The sequence below is a fragment of the Erpetoichthys calabaricus genome, chromosome 13, assembly GCF_900747795.2.
Source record: "Erpetoichthys calabaricus chromosome 13, fErpCal1.3, whole genome shotgun sequence".
Lineage (NCBI taxonomy): Eukaryota > Metazoa > Chordata > Cladistia > Polypteriformes > Polypteridae > Erpetoichthys > Erpetoichthys calabaricus.
In genome coordinates this window covers 19,762,947-19,778,164 of record NC_041406.2, presented here as the reverse complement: position 1 = coordinate 19,778,164, position 15,218 = coordinate 19,762,947, and the positions used below count along the sequence as shown (strand labels likewise).

General features: G+C 38.1%; 1 protein-coding gene across 1 annotated transcript in view; it reads right to left on the bottom strand.

The window, feature by feature from the left end:
- Nucleotides 1–204: 204 nt before the first annotated feature.
- The window catches only part of slc6a3 (solute carrier family 6 member 3), a 119,255-nt gene continuing 104,241 nt past the window's right edge, over nucleotides 205–15,218 (bottom strand). The window contains exons 13-14 of the mRNA XM_051935692.1: nucleotides 12,993–13,064; nucleotides 205–761 (exon numbers count right to left, since the gene is read on the bottom strand). Coding sequence (XP_051791652.1) covers nucleotides 738–761; nucleotides 12,993–13,064 — 96 coding nt within the window. The 3' untranslated portion in view covers nucleotides 205–737. The remainder of the gene's footprint in view (nucleotides 762–12,992; nucleotides 13,065–15,218) is intronic.

The window sequence follows — 15,218 nt, the reverse complement described above, 5'->3', positions numbered from 1 at the left end:
TCAGCTAGCAGCTGCCCTTCAGCAGTTTCGTTTTTAGACAGATGGATTTCAGTTGTGTTTCTGCTAAGATTCAAATGTATGATATGAAAAAATGTTTGCATTTAGATTCTAGTATAAGTTAGAAAAGTGCTTAGACTGACAGTTGAACAAGATTCTCACTTTTGTCGGACTTTTCAAAAAATGTGACCAGTCCTCTAATAATAATTATCTATATAATAATTGTACAATACTATTAAAATTAATAGTATATGTTTACTGTAAAATACAATAATGTAATGAAATATTAGAGCACTAGTGTAGATATATTTAAATACATTGCTTTCAACTAATTTAATCTGATATTTGCAACACTTTCTGTTACACCAAATTACAATGGAATAGATAGCAATTTTTACCATATAAATCACTAGCTTTCACAAGAGCATACAAGTTTACAATAGTCACTTTATAAATGATTCATAATTTTTGGGAAGAGGAAAATGTTTTGCTACATTAATAGCTTAACCAGTACTCACAGTCATAAGATTTGAATCTTGAATTAGACTCCCACTGACACATGTCAGAAAAATAGCAACCAATGCACTATACAGTATAGTGTTTAGTTAACAGTCAAATGTTCAATTACAGATCTGATGTGATGTCGAAGTTCTCTGTCTCACTGGCACAGGTAGACTTTCACTCCCCAGCACTAACTTGTACATTTGCAGAACAGGGACATCCATTTCATGTTGCGTACTTTACACCATTAGCCAGTGACGAAGCTGTTGAGAAAGGGACATTTGCAAGCGTGTTAATATAAACAGAAGCACAGAAGTCTCACAATGACAATGAATCTCCACTGTTTCTTTTGAAAGGACAAGAGAATGGCTGAGCAATTCAGTTAATGTTGTACAACAATGACCGTAGGCTTCCTAGGCAATCTGGCAATGTGACGTTCATTGCTGACTTAGTCTGACATCTTTATACATTGCCTGAAATTCTAGAAGTTAATTATTGTGCGTCAGCAAATATAATACATTTGGATCAATAAGAGTTAATTTACTCTTTGGATACGTGTTCAGTATTTTCTGTCTGCAACACAGTTTGTAAACATTATAACATCTTAACACATTGCTTTCTCAGGTTCTAGAAAATAATATTAGTCTCTTCATATATATATTACTACACACACACACTGTTTGGTTTTAGTGGCTGCAAGGCAATTTAAAATTTGCTTGGAACAATGGCTTTATGAGGATATTTCCCAATATATAGAAAAGAATTTTCTAAACAATATAAACCTGTAAAATGAAAAAGCTATTACTGTGCAGTCTCTTCATCACCAGCCCAAAATTTAACTTTAAAATTTTACTTGTAGGAGAATGGTGGGATGAGGTGTTTTTTGTTTTTTGTAAATTTGCATTTGGACTCACTTTTATAAAATTTTATAGTCTGCAGTGGTAACTTAGTACTTACTGAAGCAATGAAAAATGCAACAGGTGCAGTCACAATGAAGACCTCATCAATAAATGCTAGCAATATAAATCACAATTTCTGCTTTTAAAAAATGGTCTGAGTAAGAGCAAAAATAAGTAACATTTTTAATATAATTTAGTGACCTAAACAATCTCACACATGGATGGGAAAGTCTATGATATCAGCTTTTTTAAAATTGATATTACAGTGATCCCTCGCTATATCGCGCTTCACCTTTCGCAGCTTCACTCCATCGCGGATTTTATATGTAAGCATATTTAAATATATATTGCGGATTTTTTGCTGGTTCGCGGATTTCTGCGGACAATGGGTCTTTTAATTTCTGGTACATGCTTCCTCAGTTGGTTTGCCCAGTTGATTTCATACAAGGGACGCTATTGGCAGATGGCTGAGAAGCTACCCAACTTACTTTTCTCTGTCTCTCTTGCGCTGACTTTCTCTGATCCTGACGTAGGGGGATTGAGCAGGGGGGCTGTTCGCACACCTAGACGATAGGGATGCTCGTCTAAAAATGCTGAAAGATTATCTTCACGTTGCTACCTTCTGTGCAGCTGCTTCGTGAAGTGACATGCTGCACGGTGCTTCGCATACTTAAAAGCTCAAAGGGCACGTATTGATTTTTTTATCTGTCTCTCTGCTCTTGACGGAGGGGGTGTGAGCTGCCACCTTCAACAGCTTTGTGCCGGGTGCTTCACATACTTAAAAGCCAAACAGCCCTATTGATTTGTTTGCTTTCCTCAATCTGTCTCTGACATTATCTGCTCCTGACGCACACTCCTTTGAAGAGGAAGATATGTTTGCATTCTTTTAATTGTGAGATTGAACTGTCATCTTTGTCTTGTCATGGAGCACAGTTTAAACTTTTGAAAAAGAGGCAAATGTTTGTTTGCAGTGTTTGAATAACATTCCTGTCTCTCTACAACCTCCTGTGTTTCTACGCAAATCTGTGACCCAAGCATGACAATATAAAAATAACCATATAAACATATGGTTTCTACTTCGCGGATTTTCTTATTTCGTGGGTGGCTCTGGAACGCAACCCCCGCAATGGAGGAGGGATTACTGTATTTGGTTTCTACATTGAAAAGGACCACATACTGAATAGTGTATAAGTAACAATCGACAAATGCATAGCTTCCCTTATTTGTAACTGTATCTACTATTGGTAGAGAACATTATTAAAGCAATTTTTACAGACAACCCATAAAAGATACGTCACAATCATGGAATGCAGTTCTGCAATTTACAATTTTTGAACATGATATATATATATATATATATATATATATATATATGTATAGGGGGTTCACCCACACTTACTTCACTCGTCAACCCCCCGTCCTACGCTATGCGCCAACCACTTCGTGTCTCTGCCGATCGTGTTGTGAAGATATATACAGAACAAATACAGTTTTTTTTTTTACTTCCTCTTTGCTTGATCAGCTACTGCCGTGCCATGTGATCTGCAACTCGCGTGGTGCTTCGAACATTTAAAAGCCTTTACAGCAGCTGTCTTTGTCATCTGCTCTTTGTCTTTTATTTCCGGCCCCGGGCGTGGATAAATCTCTTGGCACAAAGTCTCGTCTCACGGGACGTGAGTTCTTGATATTTTTTTAGTTTATAATTTAAAAACGGAAGAAGAATCTGAAAATCTACCAACCTCACATTAAAGTTCGATAAATTCTGAAAAGAATGATACCAAACATAGACATAGGATTTTATAGATAGATAGATAGATAGATAGATAGATAGATAGATAGATAGATAGATAGATAGATAGATAGATAGATAGATAGATAGATAGATAGATAGATAGATAGATAGATAGATAGATTCTATTTAAAATATACTATAATCCAATTCTATATACTGTATGTATATATATATAATCCAAAACTGACTGACACATTCACTCATCAACAAAGCATTATTTGGCAGGATGGTACATCTAGGCTAGTAGGTATTAACTATGAATAAGACATTTTGAATTAATCAAAATTCCTCCAAATTTACAGGTAAACCCAACTTACCCAGAACATGAACAATAAATACCTCAAATTTCATTAAAATTTGGTGATGTTAAGTAAAAAAGAGACTTAGCCAACATGTGTTATTTTATTTATATTTATTAATAGGATGCTAACTTACATTTTCTATGCTGTGCTGCGAGTGTGCTTTATGCAAATGAAGGATGTGGCAGTAGTGATTGATGAGCCACATGAATAGGACCACAAACCAATAAAATGGCTGGATAATTGAAGATGGAGCATTGTCCTGTACAGCAATTGAGATGTGATCATGTTGTAAAATAGAAAGAAAAAGTTTAATGAAGCTTAAGGACGATGCAAAGCTTATTGGTTAATAAGCACTGTTTTTTGCTGTTGACTACTTAGATGCACACTGATTCATTCGCTGCTTGAAACTAACAACCCTTCCCACCCCCACAGTTTGATTGTGATGCTCCAAAGTTTAAGGGAAACCCCCCCACCCCCCCAAAAAAAACTATCCTCCCACTCTTGCGGTGCTGTGAGCGCCAAGGAAGAAATGTTAATTTAAGATAATGATGCATGAATTTCTAATGGAGAAGCTACACAAACTGTGTTGCAATGCTTGAAGCTTCAGTTCCACGCTACTCGCTGTTTTCATTAATACATCAGTGTAGCACGTTGGGAACTGGCACTTCTGTATATCCACATCTGCGGCCTACATACAACTGATGAAAAACACAAAAAGAAATAATGCACTTGAGTGAAGGGCATATACAAATGAAAATCGTAGACAATAATGATAATAATAGTTTATATACTCAGATTTCACAATATTCTTACTGATTATCCATATCAATTCAAAAGAATACCCTTTCCTGTAAAATTGTGTTTTGCAATGACCATAAACAAAAGCCAAGTCACTAGGAAAAGCAGAAGCAAACAGGAATTGATCTGATTGATTTGGAGTAAGCAGCTCCAGTGACCTAATAATACTATTATTACTTCTTCTTCTTCTGGGTTTTTATGGCAGTTGGCAGACCAATGTAAACAGTGCATTACTGCCACCTACTGAACTGGAGTGTGGAGCAGAGATTCAGGAAGAATACCCTACCACGGGATTAAAAATAATATTGAAAAGTCCAACACTTTTTAAAAATTCAAATAAGCATTTTGAGACACAATATTGCCAACACCTCAACACTATCCTAATATACTTTCTATTGGAATAACCTTCTGTCCCATAGAGTTCAGTTTTTTAAAAAGATGTATTCTTTGCTCCTTATATCCACTATTTATTATTAGTCTGACACTTTTATCGAAGACGATTGATAATATCTCAGATACAATTGGTTACATTTTCTCTGTTTTTCCAATTGAAGCACAGGCAGGTGAAGTGAGTTGCTTGGGGGCACACAGTGTCAGTAGCAGGATTTGAACCCACAACCTCAGGATTGAAACCCTAGGCCCAAAGCCTTAACTGCTATGCCACACTGCCTTCCAATAATATTAGCCCATAAACCTACAAATATTGTATACAGAGACATGCTTATTTAGTTACGTAGTACTTCTGATAGACCTGAATAACTGACAGCACTATAACTGAAGCCCATTGTTTTATGAAATTTCCCAGGTGAAGCAGGTAACATGGCTAATGTCATATAAAACACAAGATTCTCAGTAGCCTATATGCTTGAAAACTCAGTTAAAATAATCTTAATTTAATAGGAATAAACAGATGTGTGCATCTGGTTAAGAGACTGGTTACAGTAAAAACAGCAGTCACTTTAGTTTCCCTAAGGGTGAGTGGAAAAGATCTTTTCTGCAGCGTTCTTGTCAGAATTATGTACTGTCATGCCCAAAGCCGAAAACATAATATACACCAAATACTAAAAGACTTGGAAGAATACAATTAAATATTAAAAAGCAATTCTGGTTTACAATATGCATCCATGCATCCATTTCCCAATCCGCTGAACCTGAACACTGGGTCACGGGGGTCTGCTGGAGCCAATCCCAGCCAACACAGGGAGCAAGGCAGGGAACCAATCCTGGGCAGGGCGCCAGCCCACAATCTGTCAAAATGCATCAGTCAAAAGATAACCTTCTAAAGAGTGGAAGTAAAGGCAATTGTCTGAAAACTTTAAAGTCATTTAAATAACTCTGAGCACAACACAGATGGTATGCAGCTTCTTTGGCCTAATGCTATGTTCATAATGTCAGCCTTTTTTGACTTTTGCACTCTCTGTCTCTTTCTATTATTATAACCTCATAGCTTCTATGTACAGCGACTATAAACAAAGCCGATCCCCTTAGATTTCTTCACATTTTACTATGCTAGAATGAGGACGTTATGATTCTTGCCATTTATCTAACACAACAAAATCTATAAAAAAAACATCAAAAGTCTTCAAAAAATGTGCAGAATCTTAAAAGTAAATTATAAAAAAGTGAAAGAAAACAATTTTTGAAAAGGCTGCCCAGTCAGCACAGGGGACCCTTATGATAGAGATGAGAGCATTTGCTTGATCTGGTGATGAATGTCATCATGCTAGTGTGAAAAGAAAGGCATGAGTTAGAAGGACAGTGTGATCTATTCATTAGAAAGGTTTGGGAGCAAACACTGTTACAGAGCATTGCTACACCCATCACACGATGAACCACCTCAGGATCCCAAATTAGGATTCGACTTCATCCGTGCAATGGAACGGAACAGTGTGAGGTCTTTAAAAGTGGCTGAAGTGCCAATCCTGCCACCAACCCCCAAGTTGGAGGAACTTTGTTAGAATTACTCCATGGGTGCTGACATGAGAGATCCATTAGGTCAGCGTTTCTCAACCTTTAAGTATTTGCGACCCGAGTTTTCATAACAGTTTTAATTGCGCCCCCCTAACGTTTTTTTGAAAGGAGCCCACTAATACCAATTTGTTCTTTTTTAATTAATGATTCGGGGTGGGCAGATTCAGTCCTGGAGGGCCACTGTGGCTGCAGGTTTTTGTTCCAACCCAGTTGCTTAATAAGAAGCCCTTATTGCTCAAGTAAAACTTCAGCTTCACTTTAGTTGTCTCGCTCGTTAAGATTTTGAACCCTTATTGCTTATTTTAGTCTTAAACAGCTGTAGTCTTGGTTTTCAATTGCTCCTAATTAGCAATACCATGCAAATGACAAAAGAGACCAGCATTTCTCCATTTAGCTTGTTTTCATTTATACCTGTGTGTATTTATCGTGCACTATTTGGTTTAATTAAATACTTGGAAGGAAAGTGAAGAGAAAAAAGTGAAGGACTGAGAATTACTCCTCCATTTTAGCCTTCAAATCATTTGGGTGATATCCTTAGAAAGGGGAAGAAAATCCAGGATATGGGAATGACTTGACATGGCAGAGTTAAAGGACTAACAAGCCATGAAATTAAATAATTAACAAGATTGGTTTTTAATTAAGCAACTGGGTTGGAACAAAAACCTGCAACCACTGCAGCCCTCCAAGACTGAATCTGCTCACCTGTGTCATAGATGCACATTTTATTATACCTACTTAACTTTTATCGACATTTATCTAACTCTATATTTATTTTTCTAGTATCAGAATGTAGTTTAAGTTCATTTTTTTGTTTCAATAGATGTATTTCTTCATATTTTCGATTCTTGTTTTCTTTTTTTCACATCTTCGCGCCCACAGATTGAGAACCACAGCATCAGGTGACTGCTAACATGCCAGGAGAACTCCTCCAGAACAAATGGTGGCAGAAACATATGGAAGCCTGCTGCTTATTACAGGAAGCAGGCTCCCAGGAGTGCCTTCTTCTTCTTCTTTTTCTTTCGGCTACTCCTATTAGGGGTCACCACAGCGGATCATCTTCTTCCATATCTTTCTGTCCTCTTCATCTTACTCTGTCACACCCATCAACTGCATGTCCTCTCTCACCACATCCATAAACATCCTCTTAGGCTTTCCTCTTTTCCTCTTGCCTGGCAGCTCTATCCTTACATTGGGTGTGAGGAGGATGGACAGGATTAGAAATGAGGACATTAGAGGGTCAGCTCAAATTGGATGGTTGGGAGACAAAGCCAGAGAGGCGAGATTGCGTTGGTTTGGACATGTGCAGAGGAGAGATGCTGAATATATTGGGAAAAGGATGTTAAGAATAGAGCTGTCAAGTAAGAGGAAAAGAGGAAGGCCTAAGAGAAGGTTTATGGATGTGGTGAGAGAGGACATGCAGGTGATGAGTGTGACAGAGCAAGATGCAGAGGACAGAAAGATATGGAAGAAGATGATCCGCTGTGGCAACCCCTAACAGGAGCAGCCAAAAGAAGAAGAAGAAGAAGAGAACAAACAAATGGTATACTCTAATAACATCCATTACGGCTTAAGTATAAAGATCCCAAAAAGCTAAACATATTAAAAGTCTTTTATATACAAATTTGTCTCTAAAGAGAAGCTTCATACATGGAAAATCTTAAAAAATATATATATTTAATTAAGGTGACCAGAATTTTTTGGGCCAATCTGGGGATTTGGGAGGGGGTTAGGGCTAGAGTCGGGTAGGGAGTAGGGACTACAGAGTACAGAGTACTAACACTACAGAGTACAAAGAGAAAGCTTATCACGTGATTTCTCGCCAAAGTTGCAGGATACGGTAAAGCATAACCTCCGTCAAAACACCGCACACACACGCCGAGTTCAAATTATCGTGGTGATGAGATACATACAAAAAAGTGAACCAGCTGAAACTGGGGATGAAATCTTAAACCGGGGACATGTTTCTGAGTGGGGACAGTTGTCCGAAAAAGGGACTGTCCCCGGAAAATGGGGACAGATGGTCACCTTAATTGAATTGTTATTATTTCATGGTTCCTTTGGTTAATGATAAGAACCTGATAGGAACAGGATATCTTAGTAACACAAGAAAGGCACACCCGTAAACATTCAAATTCTCATAGAAATAATAACCAACATGCAGGGATATACATTTGTGCTTTGCTGCTACAATTTTACATCATTTTTGATTAGCATTATATTAGTACATTATACTATAACTAGACAAAGAGCCCGTTTCGACAACGTAAGATGAAACGGGCACGAGTGGAATAGTAATAAGTATAAGCACCACAAACCTGATATAGGTGTATTGAATGAATGCGTAATTGAATCAGAATGCGTAGTTAGCTGTAGTCGAAATCGCCTTTCAGGCCTCTAGAGCTTTAATCGAAGTCGCCTTTCTCTTTGAATTTTTGCGGCCGTAAATCCGCTGCCTGCCGCGATATTGGGGTTGGATGTCGGTCAAAGTCACCTTTCTCTTTGAATTTTCATGGCCGTAAATCCGCCGCCTGCCGTGATGTCGGTCTTGTAAGGTTTTTCGGGCAGCTGTGCAGAAGGCGACTGCGCATTCGGCTTTGGACAGATGTGAGTGAGTGAGTGAGTGAGTGAGTGAGTGAGTGAGTGAGTGAGTGAGTGAGTGAGTGAGTGAGTGAGTGAGTGAGTGAGTGAGTGAGTGAGTGAGTGAGTGAGTGAGTGAGTGAGAAGGCTGGCGAATTATGTATTTAGATTAGCTATTAACTTCAACAACCTTGGCCATCTATATCATACCAAATGTGTGTTTGTCCAAATATCAAGTGCTAGTGGACACTATCAGTATTTTAATACTGCAATCTTATTTTCCTAAATGTCACTGATCCTATTTTACAAATCTTGAACACAACACATTACAGAGACTTCTCCTATTCTGTTAATCATAGCACCTGTATCACCACATTGTAGACTCTGCTTTATCTGGTGTATTGTTGTGGATGGTAAACAAAGATACAGTATGTGCATCAAAAAGACTATAAATGCATTTGGTAGTAAATTGAGAATTAAGAAATTTACAGGTGTAAATGTAACCAAGTATTTCAAATCCACTTGAAGAAGAAGCACAAATTTGTTATAGTTTCAATAAAATCTGCTGCAAGGACACATTTACTTAAACAAGAATTTACATTTACTTCATAATAAAGTATATTTTGTGTTGTTATGGAGCCAAAACATTTGAAAAGCAGCTCAAGAGATAAATCACGATACAACCTGATAAAATAATCAGATGCTGATGCACAAAGACAAAACAAAAACCAAAACATAAGACAAAAGGACAAAATTTTCCTAAAGAGTACTGTGAAAACCTGCCTTAAATACTATGAGTAAATAATTTAAAGGCTGTACATGAATATGTGCTGTGTGACATCTACTAAGCAAAAAAGTAAGCTGCTATCAGGAAAAACAGAAAGGCTCATTTAAAATGGTAACACTGCATTTTAGATGTCTTTTTCACAGAATCAAAATTAAATTTGCCATCTGACAGTTAGTGTAATGATTTAATGAATTATTTAGGTGAGAATAAGAATGGTAATCTGTGGACAAAGCTGGCCTCAGATTAACACCAATCAGTTAAAGAATAGCCTGTTTACCAACCATGAATATAATATTATTATATCAGTCAGTCAGTCATTATCCAACCCGCTATATCCTAACACAGGGTCACGGGGGTCTGCTGGAGCCAATCCCAGCCAGCACAGGGCGCAAGGCAGGAACAAATCCTGGGCAGGGCGCCAGCCCACCGCAGGACACACACACCAAGCACACATGAGGGAGAATTTAGGATCATCAATGCACCTAACCTGCATGTCTTTGGACTGTGGGAGGAAACCCATGCAGACACGGGGAGAACATGCAAACTCCACTCAGGGAGGACCCAGGAAACGAACCTGGTTCTCCTTACTGCGAGGCAGCAGCACTACCACTGCACCACTGTGCTGCCCATGTTAATATATTTAACTATCAAATGTGGAACTCTGGGCGGCACAGTGGCGCAGTGGTAGCGCTGCTGCCTCGCAGTTAGTAGACCCGGGTTTACTTCCCGGGTCCTCCCTGCGTGGAGTTTGCATGTTCTCCCCGTGTCTACGTGGGTTTCCTCCGGGTGCTCCGGTTTCCTCCCACAGTCCAAAGACATGCAGGTTAGGTGCATTAGCGATCCTAAATTGTCCTTAGTGTGTGCTTGGTGTGTGGGTGTGTGTGCCCTGCGGTGGGCTGGTGCCCTGCCTGGGGTTTGTTCCCTACCTTGCGCCCTGTGTGGCTGGGATTAGCTCCATTTAGGATATAGTGGGTTGGATAATGGATGGATGGATGTGGAACTCTGAACTTCTTTTTAGGTATGTTCACATATAATACACTAATCACCTATTGCGATAATTATGCATGTCTGTCTGTCTGTCAGTCTGCATGAAAGAACTCGGCCTGCAGTGGACCAACCTTGTTAAAATGTGACACACTATTCTTCAAGAACATTTGTCAAGACAGTTCAATTTTCGTTGATATATCTTTAAGAGGTTGTGCTGCACAAAGTTCAGAAAATCAAAATTTCTCATTAAAAAGCACTAGTGAATATACAAATTCACCTATGTTAAAACAGAGGACCTCAACTACATATTAGTTTACTTTGTTAACTTTGCCTTGAAAGAAGTTACTCGAACTTGTATATTTTCCTCTTTTACTCATCTAACAATTGCTCGGATGCTCATTACAAGTTAGTCAAAACTCCAAGGTAAGTGCGATCACAAGTGGCTCACGCAGAAACACACAAACAAAAAAAAAGGTCACATATCTGAAAAAGAATGGAAGAGGAAAGAATTCTATAAGCTCTGCTCAATACACATGGACTGATCTAGCAGTATTTACAGTGTAAACTATAACAGCTGCATTTTCTGCACATTATTACTGCAAAGAAGATTGACAATATCAATCTGGAGCTAAAAGGTGGTAGAATCAATTAATCTCACATGAAGGTGCGGCTCCCCTAAGTGATATTAAGACAGCATGGGTTGGAAAGGGATCTGCAGTTTACATAAGGGGGCAGAAGATCAGAGCCATAGGGCATTCAACTAGGACCGTACCGTCTTTAACAGTTTTTATGATGCACACAGAGGCTGATTGTGCCACAGATAACAAGGATGGATTTTATGTTAGTTTTTTTTTTTTTTTTTTTTTTATAGTTATTTTTCTTAAAGTAATTTCACTTTATTGTTTATACAGTAGGGCGGCACGGTGGCGCAGTGGGTAGCGCTGCTGCCTCGCAGTTGGGAGATCTGGGGACCTGGGTTCGCTTCCCGGGTCCTCCCTGCGTGGAGTTTGCATGTTCTCCCCGTGTCTGCGTGGGTTTCCTCCGGGCGCTCCGGTTTCCTCCAACAGTCCAAAGACAAGCAGGTTAGGTGGATTGGCGATTCTAAATTGGCCCTAGTGTGTGCTTGGTGTGTGGGTGTGTTTGTGTGTGTCCTGCGGTGGGTTGGCACCCTGCCCGGGATTGGTTCCTGCCTTGTGCCCTGTGTTTGCTGGGATTGGCTCCAGCAAACCCCCGTGACCCTGTGTTCGGATTCAGCGGGTTGGAAAATGGATGGATGGATGTTTATACAGTATGAGTTGGCCTTTAGTTTGTTGAACTCAGTGGTCTAGTATTATTATTAATGATGAGACACAGGGTATTTAATGTTGTGACATTTATTATCACTGTTGTTTTTGAATATGGGTCATTGTTACATAAAATATTTTATAAACAAAAATGTGATGAAATAACAAAAAAAAAATGTAAAATGCACCAACATTCATATCAGTTAATTAAGTCACCTCAATATTACAATATTACACCATGTATTGCATACATTTTATAATTTGTTCTCCTTTGCTCTACAGTTGTCATGTAAGCCTTCCCAATATACAGTGCAGCAGCATCTATTCTAAAACAAACATTTGTAAAAATTATTATTGACATTTGTATTTTTGCAGCACTCTTTGAAAGTCTCATCAGAAATAAATATCATCTAGTCTTCTCATACTCCTAACTGATTAAGTATTACTTGCAAATAATTAACTGATGTCTACGAATAACTGCATTTTACACACCTGCTTTTTCCTATTAAATCCTGTTAAATATCATAAGTGGTTTGAAGTTATGTGAATTAACAGAATAAATAATGCATATAATTGGCTGATTTCTAAAAATGTCCTTTAAAACAGAAGATCATTTTGTCGCTGTAAACTTTCTGTACTGTCTGTAGACTTTTCTGTCTTCAAAACATGGCGGTGTTTCCCATCAATATTCTATATGCAGTATAGCATGTATTTTTAATAAGTTTCTGTCTTTAAATTATGTATTATTATTTTAATTAAAAGATTTAAATATTATTATTAAAGGATAACATTACTTAAAAATGGAAAAGGACCAATAATAATCGAACATTTGGCCTCCTTGAATCAGCAGTTTTTCATATTAATATTTTACCTGAAATGTACTGTAGCTCTTCCAGCAAAAGACGACAATTAAGAAAATGGATGTGTTATAAATAGATGAAGTTGACCAATTCTAGTTGTATTCAAAAATAAATTGTATAGGGATCATGACTATAGCTTACCCTGTAACACTGTTTGATCATGGGTAAAGCAGTCTATGTACCGTGTAGGCATTATACAATAATTATGAGGGCACAGAATAAAAAGAAATGGACATACTGTAAATTGGCGAACTTCTCCATTTTCCACCAAATGATGTTCCTTTTCAGGAGTAATTGCATAAGCTAATTTCTAGAATGAAAGAAATGTTTTCATAATTAAAAACTGTTTGATTAGGTTATTAAAGTTCTAAAAAGAAAATACCTTATATGTACTCTGAAATATATGAACTAGGGGAGACATGATGGAAATAAGTCAGGGATAGGGTTCAGTCCATTAAGCTATATAAATATCAGAAGAAGCAGTTAACATGTTAAGATGTTAAGACAAAGCACAGCATTTTATATCAATTATATCACAAAAACACATTTAGTTTTGCCTCCTCCAGAATGCAGAAGTTCACTTAAATATTAAGTTCACATTTCAACACTTTTTCTCAGGAAGGGCAAATTCTCTGTTTTAAGATATTCACAATATTCACTTGAAGTAAGATTTGCTTTTGGGTCTGTTTTGTTAGTTTTCTGATCAAAAACATATTGCATATTTGTACTTATATTATAAATAAGTACAAAAAAGTGGCAGAATAACACCAAGTATACAAAATGTTAGAAAAAATGATGAAATTGAGCAATTAAAAATACAATTCAGAAGTCAGTGAGAAAAAGTTGTTTTCCAGTTAACCTATACAGTACAAACAATGACTTCAATTAATGTTCAAATAAGAAGTTTGGTTGGAATTAAAAATGAGATTTGTTTTTAATAAGATACTTATTCCATGTAGTTTGTAGTGATGGTGGAGATAAATTTTTAATATCATGTTGGAGAATGGAGGTAACAAACTTTCGGATAGAATGGATGTCTATGGAGACCAACACTGGACCAGGGCAAACAATATTAAAATGTCAGCAACAAATTTAATATTACTTGTGTCACATAATCCAAATGCCAAACCACTCAGTTGTATGCTCACAACAGGAGACACGTATGTATTTTTGATAAAGTATTGTTATATAAATGCTTGCGGAAAATCAGAGCAGTGTACACAGAGGAAACCTGTTCACATGGGATCAAGCTTATTACTAGGTTCTTGTCTATAAGCCGGACTCGTGTATAAGCCGGACACCAAAAATCATACGAATTTTAAAAATAAAATCTTATCATAGATAAGCCGGACTCATGGATAAGCCGAACGTACTATAACCTATAACAAATAGAAGGGACGGAGGTCAGTGGTCTCACTCGCACCCATTTAATTTCTTTAAGGGGGGAGAGAGTGTGAGATATTGGCGTCTCTCTCACTCCCCGCATGGCGTGGTTGGAGCGGCCGGAGCGCGTTCTTTTTGCTCTGGGCGTTGCCGAGTCAAAATGCGCGCGTAGCGGTCATTTAAATTGTGATTTTATATGTAAGCATATTTAAATATATATCGCAGATTTTTTGCTGGTTCGCGGATTTCTGCGGACAATGGGTCTTTTAATTTCTGGTACATGCTTCCTCAGTTGGTTTGCCCAGTTGATTTCATATAAGGGACGCTATTGGCAGATGGCTGAGAAGCTAGATTGCTTACTTTTCTCTCTCTCTTGCGCTGACTATCTGTGATCCTGACGTATGGGGATTGAGCAGGGGGCTGTTCGCACACCTAGACGATACGGATGCTCGTCTAAAAATGCTGAAAGATTATCTTCACGTTGCTATCTTTTGTAAAGCTGATTCCTGAAATGACATGCTGCACGGTGCTTCGCATACTTAAAAGCTCGAAGGGCACGTATTGATTTTTGACTGAAAAACAAACTCTGTCTCTCTATCTCTCTCTTTGCCTGCTCCTGACGGAGGGGGTGTGAGCTGCCGCCTTCAACAGCTTTGTGCCGCGGTGCTTCGCATACTGAAAAGCCAAACAGCACCATTGATTTGTTTGCTAGAGATTGTTTTCTCTATCTATGTGACATTCTGTGCTCCTGACACGCACTCCTTTGAAGAGGAAGATATGTCTGCATTCTTTTAATTGTGAGACGGAACTGTCATCTCTGTCTTGTCATGGAGCACAGTTTAAACTTTTGAAAAAGAGACAAATGTTTGTTTGCAGTGTCTGAATAACGTTCCTGTCTCTCTACAACCTCCTGTGTTTCTGCGCAAATCTGTGACCCAAGCATGACAATATAAAAATAACCATATAAACATATGGTTTCTACTTCGCGGATTTTCTTATTTCGCGGGTGGCTCTGGAACGCAACCCCCGCGATGGAGGAGGGATTACTGTATAAGCCGGATTTATGTATAAGCCGATATTC